The 9,618-nt window shown below is 36.1% G+C and overlaps 2 protein-coding genes across 4 annotated transcripts; both read left to right on the forward strand.

The window, feature by feature from the left end:
- The first annotated feature begins 629 nt into the window (after positions 1 to 629).
- LOC106775826 (receptor-like serine/threonine-protein kinase SD1-6) lies at positions 630 to 5,111 on the forward strand. Of its 3 annotated transcripts, XM_022787192.1 has the most exons (8): positions 630 to 1,312; positions 1,496 to 1,936; positions 2,224 to 2,346; positions 2,459 to 2,619; positions 2,829 to 3,039; positions 3,154 to 3,391; positions 3,467 to 3,617; positions 3,701 to 5,111. In XM_022787192.1, the coding sequence occupies exons 1-8, from the start codon at positions 649 to 651 to the stop codon at positions 3,995 to 3,997; spliced, it is 2,286 nt and encodes a 761-aa protein (XP_022642913.1). In that variant the 5' UTR covers positions 630 to 648; the 3' UTR covers positions 3,998 to 5,111. The 3 variants fall into 3 exon arrangements, with proteins under 3 accessions (XP_022642913.1, XP_022642911.1, XP_022642912.1); XM_022787190.1 differs by having other exon boundaries at positions 630 to 1,936; XM_022787191.1 differs by having other exon boundaries at positions 630 to 1,936; positions 2,462 to 2,619.
- Positions 5,112 to 7,278: 2,167 nt separating this feature from the next.
- LOC106775056 (probable NAD(P)H dehydrogenase (quinone) FQR1-like 1) lies at positions 7,279 to 9,279 on the forward strand. The gene is made up of 4 exons (XM_014662092.2): positions 7,279 to 7,405; positions 8,298 to 8,391; positions 8,483 to 8,745; positions 8,848 to 9,279. The coding sequence occupies exons 1-4, from the start codon at positions 7,383 to 7,385 to the stop codon at positions 9,077 to 9,079; spliced, it is 612 nt and encodes a 203-aa protein (XP_014517578.1). The 5' UTR covers positions 7,279 to 7,382; the 3' UTR covers positions 9,080 to 9,279.
- Positions 9,280 to 9,618: the final 339 nt, after the last annotated feature.

Here is a 9,618-nt window from a genome sequence, read left to right on the forward strand (position 1 = left end):
ACTGCTATCAACATCTTCCGGCACTCATTGACCAAGAGTCTCTGCAGTTCCTTTCACTCCACATGCCACGTTAAAATATTGTACTATGATTAATTAAAGATGGATTTTTGGTAACAAATTTCAAACTATGCCCCATCTTTCTTTCTTGTTCTTGCTGCAATGCTGTCTCCACATTAAAGGTTGGTGTTGTTGAGTCTGATGACCTAAACTTGACGTTGCTCTCCAATATTTCGTACTAATTGTATCTACTTTTTTTTTTTGCATTTTCTTTGTCAAATGTGATTTCTTTTCGCGGTTGAAATTTTGTGTGTTCTTAAGATATTATCATTCACTAAAGTAGGCATTAGTCCATATTTCTGTACACAAAGTTCAGATTTTTCACTAATCTGTCTGTGATGTTCAATCACACAAAATGAATTTCTTACACAGTTGCACGTTGGTTTAGAAAAACCAAACATTTCATGTAACCTTTCAAAAAGAAAACAGGACCCTCAAGGTACACCTGCTCCCAATTATAGAATTCTTTTGCTTAATTTAACAAACCAATTAAATTCACAGAGGGGTCAATAATAAGTATATCGGGAAGAGTGAGATTAAAGAACCTAAATTTTCTTTTATAAGTAGTTACGTGAAAGGATCAAATTACTCATGGAGAAAACCAAGTTCACCCTTTTATTTCTTGTTACTTGTTGCTATTTCCTGTCCTTGTTTCCTACGGCTTTGGAAGCAGAGGATGAAATAACTCCTCCACAAACCATCAGTGGCAACCAGACACTAGTCTCACCTTCTCAAAATTTTGAACTGGGTTTCTTCAGTCCTGCCAATTCCACTCACATTTATCTTGGAATATGGTACAAGCGTATCCCAAACAAGACAGTTATTTGGATTGCAAATAGAGACAAACCACTAGTTAACTCTGGTGGCTCCTTGACATTCAGTGATGATGGCAAGCTCATTCTTTTAAGCCACACAGGAGGTGTTGCATGGTCCTCAAACTCATCTGGGCCTGCAAAAAATCCGGTGGCGCAGCTACTGGATTCCGGAAACTTTGTTTTGAAAGACTATGGAAATGAGAGATATTTGTGGGAGAGTTTTGATTACCCATCTGACACATTGATACCAGGAATGAAACTTGGTTGGAACTTCAAAACTGGCTTGAATCGACACTTGACTTCCTGGAAAAACACTTCTGATCCTTCTTCGGGAGAATACACCTACAGTGTGGATCCACGTGGCCTTCCTCAGCTTTTCCTTCACAGGGGAAACAAGCAGATTTTCAGAAGTGGACCATGGTATGGACAACAATTCAAAGGTGACCTGGCTCTCAGTGCAAATCCAGTTTTCAAACCCATATTTGTGTTTGATTCTGATGAAGTGTCTTACTCCTATGAGACCAAAGACACCATCATTTCAAGATTTGTGCTCAGCCAGTCTGGTTTGATTCAGCATTTTTCATGGAATGATCATCATTCGAGTTGGTTTTCTGAATTTTCAGTTCAAGGGGACCGTTGTGATGATTATGGTCTTTGTGGTGCTTACGGTTCTTGTTACATCAATAGCTCCCCTGTCTGCAAGTGTTTGAAGGGTTTTGAGCCGAAGCTTCTGCAGGAATGGGAAAGGTCTGAGTGGTCAGATGGATGTGTTAGAAAAAACACACAGGTTTGCAGCAACGGAGATGCATTTCAGCAGTTTACAGGAATGAAGCTTCCAGATGCCACTGAGTTTCGTACAAACTACAGCATCAGCATTGATCACTGTGAGAAAGAATGCTCTAAGAACTGCTCTTGTGTTGGTTATGCAAAACTAGATATAAATGCTAGTGGCAAAGGTTGTATTGCATGGTTTGGGGATTTGCTGGATATAAGAGAGGTTTCTGTGAATGGACAAGATTTCTACCTGAGGGTTGCAGCTTCAGAAGTGGATAAGAACATTGAAGGTATGTGCTACGAATCCGTGTCATGTTTTAGTCCAATTTTAGCAGTCATCAGAAATTTAGCCCACTTGTTTTTTGAGTAAGCCAACAAATACTATTTTAGTAGAATAGTATAATTATCATATTAAAGTTTTTTTTTTCTCGACAATGAAAGCAATTTCAGTTTTCCTCTTTATATATTGTATGTTTTCTCTTTATATGTGGTGTTAGGTTCAAATGCTGATGGAAGTAAAAGGAAGAAAATCATACTCTTTATATATTGTATGTTTTCTCTTTATATGTGGTGTTAGGTTCAAATGCTGATGGAAGTAAAAGGAAGAAAATCATACTCTTTCCTGTGGCTGCATCTGTAACTTCAACAATTATTGTATCAACATTGTGGTTGATAATTAAGAAATGCAGAAGAAATGGAGGTAAATATAACTATAGTAGTTCTAGTTTGAGAAGATATATCTGTCGTACTTTTTAAAATGTTGTCCTGTCATAAGCATTACTGATTAATCCTTGGCTATTTGCTTCTGTCAGCAGCCAAACAGACCGGTAGTCAGTTTAGTGTCGGCAGAGTCAGGAGTGAAAGGAATGAATTTGAACTTCCAATGTTTGAGATTGGCATGATTGAAGCCGCCACTGGGAATTTCTCTAATTACAACAAGATTGGAGAAGGTGGATTTGGTCCTGTATACAAAGTAAACTATTCTCTCTTTGTGGTTAATTATTAAGAAAAATTATATTCCAAACAGTGTCATGTCATATACTAGTCTCTGACAACTGTCCTACATAAAACAATGTCGGGTTTCAACATCCGAGATCTCAAAATAGTTTTCCTACGAGAAAGGCCATTTGCCCTCGGTTTTACAACAACAACAATAATATCTTGGTTGTGTTGGATTTGTAGGGTCAACTTCCATCAGGACAGGAAATAGCTGTGAAAAGGCTGTCAGAGAATTCTGGACAAGGCCCGCAGGAGTTCAAGAATGAGGTCATTTTGATCTCCCAACTTCAGCATCGAAATCTTGTCAAGCTTCTGGGTTGTTGCATTGACGGTGAAGATAAAATATTGATCTATGAGTACATGCCAAACCGAAGCTTGGACTCCTTATTATTTGGTTGGTCACTCAACTATTCCAGAATCACATCTACACATAGAAACACGCACTATGAGCAAACATATTTCGCTTTATCATAATATAGTGTTTAACACAAAAAATATTCTGAATCAGATGAAACCAAGCGTCGTGTGCTCAGTTGGAAAAAGAGGCTAGACATAATTATTGGCATTGCTCGGGGAATTCTCTACCTTCACAGAGATTCAAGACTGAGAATAATCCATAGAGACCTGAAAGCAAGCAATGTTCTTTTAGACGGTGAAATGAATCCAAAAATTTCTGACTTTGGAATGGCAAGAATGTTTGGTGGAGATCAAACTGAAGCAAAGACCAAGAGAGTAGTGGGAACCTAGTAAGCACTTAACTTTCTACAGTTATTCTCTGAACTTAACTGCTAAAATCATTTTATCCTCTGCAATTGTTACAGTGGATATATGGCCCCAGAGTATGCAATAGATGGACACTTCTCTTTCAAATCGGATGTTTATAGCTTCGGGGTTTTACTCTTGGAAGTGTTGAGCGGAAAGAAAAACAAAGGATTTTTTCACCCAGATCACAAACTGAATCTCCTAGGCCATGTGAGTGAAGTGGTTAATGTGTGTCTTTCGTTATCTTCTTTTTCTTATAATGTGACTGAATGAATAAGTTGAGAACGTGGTAGGCATGGAAAGTATGGAATGAAGATAGGGCATTGGAGCTGATGGATCCATTGCTTGAGGGTGAGTTTTCGACATGTGAAGCTCTAAGGTGTATTAAAGTTGGTCTGTCATGCGTTCAACAGCTCCCAGAAGATAGACCAACAATGTCATCAGTGGTTTTGATGTTGGACAGTGAGAATGTGTTGATCCCCCAACCGGGAAGGCCAGGAATATATTCCGAGAGGTTTTTCTCTCAGTCAAATTCATCATCACACGCTGCTTCCAATCACACAACTGTTACTTCGCTTGAGGCTCGTTGATTCCTTCCGAACAACCCTTTGCAAGTTAAATATGCATCAAATTTTCTTTCTCATTCAAAATTAACCACATAATGAGAATCATCATGGTTTTTGTCTTGGACTATTATTTTTTCTTCTCACTAAGTTTTTTAAGAATATTTTGGTTATTAAAAAGGTTAAATTTTATATTTGTAAAAAGAAAAAAGATTAAAATTGTAGGAGTATGATAAATGATTGGGAAGGGCATAACAAACGTTACTATGGTCCATTGATTTTGGAAAGAAGGCAACAGAAAGAGCACCACCACCTATGGCGTCTCAGGCAGACGTTCACGACCACTTAAAGTGTCTCATTTCCCTCCTAATAATGTCCGACCCGGTCATTCTCTCTTCCGGGCATACCTTCGACTTCTCCTCCATCCAACGCTGACTCGACGCCGGCCACCGCACTTGTCCAATTACCAAACTACCCACCTTCTCCGTCAACACCCATTGGTTGAATTGAGATAACGAGTCTGTGAATGGATGTCAACTGGATCATTCAACGTCAATATAATACTCATATTGCTTCTACGTTTATGCTCATCGGAAAGTGTACAACTTTGTTTCAAAGTGAACTAAACAAGTTTCCAAAAACACTGTTATGGGGTGGAATTGGAATGAAGAAGGATCGATTGTAATGTCCTCTGTGCGGGTGAGTTGATTCTTTCTCCTTTTTTTCTTTTTTTTTTTGAAATTCTTCCTGTACAAAATGAGGGTTATTTTTTGTTGTGCATAGGAAATAAAATAAAAAAATGTACCAGTTATTTCTTGTTAGCAGTCATAGGAGGAAGCTTTCGTGTTCAGCCATGGGACACTGGACTGTAATGCTTTGATGACTGAAAAATTCTCTTAGAATCCAAGCAAATTTACAATACTTGGTTATCATGTCATCGTCAGGTCAATAACTTTCCGCCATTTTATGCCAATCCAAGCTTTCATTTGAGGAGTGCTATCTCCTAACAACTTACATTGGAATTTGCCACCGAAACATGTAAAATACAGAATTTGCAACACAAGTATGGAAAACATTTCACGCAGAGCTATTTGAAAACTAGCTTTTAGCGATCAATTTAATTAATGCAGTACTTTCTCAGATGATTGGTGAAATATTCCTGAATCCTAATGAATGACTAGTCGGGGATCAATTTGCATCTGGTTGGATAGCAGTACTTTCTCAGATGATTCGCTCCCTCGGATAGAGAAGAATATGTGAAGAACAAAAGTAGTGAGAATGACTGTTATTTTTTACTTACTTCTATTTATCTTTATTTTTTTATTAAATCAATCAAATATCAACATTTTAAAATATTTTTTTCTCTATTTTTCACCTATTTCTACACTTAAAAAAAAGAGTAAACATACAATTTTATTTCTTAACCACGTTTCATTTTTCAACTTGTTTTTCCTATTTTCATCTCTCTTTTATATAAAAAAAAAATGTTTCTGTCGCAAAATTAATTTGCCAACAATATTTTTTATTCAAGGGCAGTTTCGACAGAAGAATCATTTGAAGAACTATAAACAAAAAAATTGAAAATGTTTGTGGATCGTATGGCATCATTATCCTCAACTGTTTATTTTTTCTTCAAGTTTTGTGGAACTAAAAATGGAAAATTGCAGGAGAGTTTTTCACCGCAATCTGTCGGGTTTTTCACATGTAGGTTTGTTTAGTCAAATAACATATTTTAAATGTTTCTGTTAGTTATCTGAAAATTGAATTCTTAATTAGTAGTGTGACACCCGGGCACTGACGAGGGCGAGGAGTGATCGCTGGTGCAAGAGGCATGGTGCAGGGGGCACGGACAAGGAGCGGCTCCTGGCAGGCTTCGAGTGGAAGGGGCACATGGACGAATCGAACATACACCGGAATGAGAGGGATCTGGAGACTGTATAGGTATGAGACTATACAGTTGAAAGATAGCTTAAAGGAATTGATTTGGCTACCCATATCACCAAAATGCATTTACTTCTCGGAAGCCTAACCCATAAGAACTCCATGGTTAAGCGTGCTTAACCTGGAGAAATTCTGGGATGGGTGACCTTCCGGGAAGTTTTTCCGGAAAGTGTGCGAATGAGGACAAAGCACACTGGACGTGGTGATGTGTAGCCCATTTGATATCTACGTATTCGAGAATCTATAAATTCTACTCCGCATTGTTCACAAAATTTTGGGTCGTCCTTTTTATCTCTGATTACTCGATAATTTCCACAAGCACAAATCCCACTTTTGATAGGCCCAAAAATTCTTTCACAAAATAATCCATCTTTTTCAGGTTTATTGGTTTTATAATGAAAAGTATAGGGTTTTGTTACCTCCCCCACTATCTCTCCATTAGGTAAAAACATGCTCTTGGAGTAAATAAAAACTATTGTATGTTATTTTGATAAAAAGGAATAGACGTGTTTTATTTGTTCAAAAAATTCCGTGTGTTTAATTGTTCTATCATTTGACTTTTTTATATTGAACACCAATATAAAAAAGTATTTAAAGCATCGTACATAAATCTTGTCTTTATCTAAATTCATTTCCAGATCTGTTCCTAAGGGTGTATATATATATATATGATACAAAATGAATAATTTTTTAAAGGCCTGTCTTCATAAATTTTAACTAAAAAATTACAAGTCAGTATACTCATATTTTAATAATCGATTTGAATATTTACTCAAAGTTTTATAAAAATTAAAAAACTCAACTTGAGGGTATCTAACTTGACTAGTGGATTATAGAAATGAAATTAGGTGAAACAGATTAAATGGGTTAACCATAAACTTTAAAAACCAAATTATTATTCATTCATAAACAGCCGAATTATACTAATCAGAGTGAAGGATTTGAAATGATTACAATTCCCACTTATTTAATATCCATTCATAGTAGTTTTAAAAAAGTGGAGAAGAAGTTTCCTTGACACAACTATGGCTCATCCAAGTCATAGAAGTATGTTATTATAGTTTTCAATAATAGGAATAATAAATCATGAGTGAACAAGGACGTGATTTCAACTACTCCATGTTCGTGTGATGTAAGTTTGAGTTTGACCCGCCAATCATGCATCATCACCCACCATTTCTTGATTAATTAAAAGACGTAACGCATCATAAAACATAAAATAATTGACGAAAGACAATAATGATGAAATAAATAAGTTGTTGTGCACTTAATTAATTAACTACCAAGTTGAATAATTCGTTCGTATGATGTGGATCAGAGTTCTTAATTCCTGGATAAACATTTCTGTATTGAACTTATCTTAAACGTACACCATTCTCGTAATAAGATACACTATAAAACTAGGTACCTAGTTAAGGTTTCATTCGCAACACCTTTTCGTTTTCATAGAGACATTTAGCAGTCACTGACAATGGCTACCAAGGTTTATATCATGTAAGACATTCTAAATCTCGTCTTTTTTTTTGTCTTACTTTGATGGCTAAGTCGTGAGCAATACTCCAATTTCATGCCTTGTGTTCTTAGTTTTGTCCTTATTAATCACTTGTATTCTCCTTCTGCTTTATTTTTTCCATTCGAAATTAATGATCGATGCCATGGTTATGTTTTCATTTTCAACATCGTGGATTTCTTATTTGTGGAGTTAATCTATTATATGCTTCTCTTTCCAGAACTTTGTCAAAGTATTAGATTTAGTATTTGGGAAGGGGTGGTGAATCTTCAGTAATAGCAGTTGCTTTAAGCTCTAGACTTTTCGATACTCCATGTCTTACATGTGAAGAATTTTCACCGTGGAATCAAAAGTCAACTATGAACGTTTACCTGGTCATTTTCTTATGGTATTTGAAAGAATCAAGGTTTTCGTATTGATGTAGAATAGCGATGCTGTTCTCCTTAAAATTTGGGAATTCTGCCCTTTCTGACCAGAACAGTATTGGAACGTGTTTCTTACTCTTGTTGCTGTTGAACTCGTGTGGAATCCAATCGAACCAAATTAAATCATAACGTAAATAGCATAATCCTGAAATCAAAGTTGTCTGAGCGTGAGAAGGAATCTTGCCTCTGAAATTTGAGGGGTTCAGTGTCAATTGGTGAATTCCAGCCTCCATTATCTCAAAAATGAATAAGCTGTGTAATGATTTCATGAAGGAACGGGTAAAGCCCCACCATTTTGACTATAGTAGAGAGTTTCTAAACTAATAAATTTTTATAATGAGTATCGTAAGACCAGTAATAGTGTATCTATGCTGTTCCAGAAGTTATACTAGTTATCATATAATTTATTTGTCTATGGCTGATCTGATTGGAATTTGCATTGCATGTTTAGTTATTATTCTACGTATGGACATGTTGAGAAGCTAGCCAGGGAGATAGAAAAAGGAGCTGCTTCTGTGGAGGGAGTTGAAGCAAAACTGTGGCAGGTTTGTAAGTAAACCTTTCTCAGCAGAGTATTGAAATATTGATGGCAATATCTTTAACATGATGTTTGAGTCTTTGTACCTAAACATACAGGTACCCGAAACATTGCCTGAAGAAGTACTTGTGAAGTTGGGAGCACCTCCAAAGAGTGATGTTCCGGTTATTACTCCCAACGAGCTTCCTGAGGCCGATGGCTTTTTGTTTGGTTTTCCTACAAGATTTGGATCTATGGCTGCTCAATTTAAAGCATTTTTTGATGCAACTGGAGGCCTATGGCGGACACAGTCACTAGCAGGAAAGCCTGCAGGCTTCTTCTACAGCACTGCTTCTCAAGGAGGTGGTCAAGAAACTACCCCGTGAGTCACCGAATTGTTCTTTGATTTTGTATGTATCAGTGCTTATAAGTTAGTATATGAAAGTTTGATATCTATACAAGTGTTTTTTGATTGTATAAACAGGTTGACATCTATTACTCAACTAGTTCACCACGGACTGATTTATGTGCCGATTGGATACACATTTGGAGCTGGCATGTTTGAGTTGGAGAAGTTGAAAGGTGGGTCTCCATATGGTGCAGGAACTTATGCTGGGGATGGCTCAAGGCAGCCTAGTGAGTTAGAATTGGCTCAAGCTTTCCATCAGGGAAAGTATTTTGCAGGCATTGCTAAGAAGCTCAAGGGATCTCAATGACTCTGCAACCATTACCGTTTTCTCAAATAAAATAATATTTTCAAATACAAGTCTCAGAATAAATCAATACTTCATGTTCATCTTCAATATACTTCATGTTCATACTGTTGTATGTATCCTGTATCCCGTATTCTGGTTATATGAGTATCTTTCTCAGTTGATCCAATGACAGATAAAAACTACCAAGAAACTTCATTCCTCATGGTGTTTAAATTTTGAAGATTTTGTATTTTTTTTATATGTTTGAGAAAAATGAAGATATTAAACACCAAGACTATGCATAACGATCATTTTTGGATATAAAAAAATTGAAACTTTTTAAATATGAAATTACTATTGCTAATTCCCTAATATTTATTTTAAGATTTATAAATAAAAATTTTTAGGAATCTATTTTTTAAAATTATTATGTACTTTGTATAAACTAGTAGCAGAGTGAATTGACAAACATAAGAAAGTTATATGATAGTAGGAAGAAAAGAATAATGAAACATAAAAATAAATTTGCTAATTTTTTTAACAAATATAATGCGTAACGG

The sequence above is a fragment of the Vigna radiata genome, chromosome 10 (genome assembly GCF_000741045.1).
Source record: "Vigna radiata var. radiata cultivar VC1973A chromosome 10, Vradiata_ver6, whole genome shotgun sequence".
Classification (NCBI taxonomy): Eukaryota; Viridiplantae; Streptophyta; class Magnoliopsida; order Fabales; family Fabaceae; genus Vigna; species Vigna radiata.

Coding starts and splice junctions, on each gene's coding strand:
- LOC106775826 (XM_022787190.1), top strand. CDS start 649: ATGGAGAAAACCAAGTTCACCCTTTTATTTCTTGTTACTTGTTGCTAT. Junction 2,347..2,458: donor GAAATGCAGAAGAAATGGAG/GTAAATATAACT, acceptor TGCTTCTGTCAG/CAGCCAAACAGACCGGTAGT. Junction 3,618..3,700: donor AACTGAATCTCCTAGGCCAT/GTGAGTGAAGTG, acceptor AGAACGTGGTAG/GCATGGAAAGTATGGAATGA.
- LOC106775056 (XM_014662092.2), top strand. CDS start 7,383: ATGGCTACCAAGGTTTATATCAT. Junction 7,406..8,297: donor GCTACCAAGGTTTATATCAT/GTAAGACATTCT, acceptor TTGCATGTTTAG/TTATTATTCTACGTATGGAC. Junction 8,746..8,847: donor GGTGGTCAAGAAACTACCCC/GTGAGTCACCGA, acceptor TTGTATAAACAG/GTTGACATCTATTACTCAAC.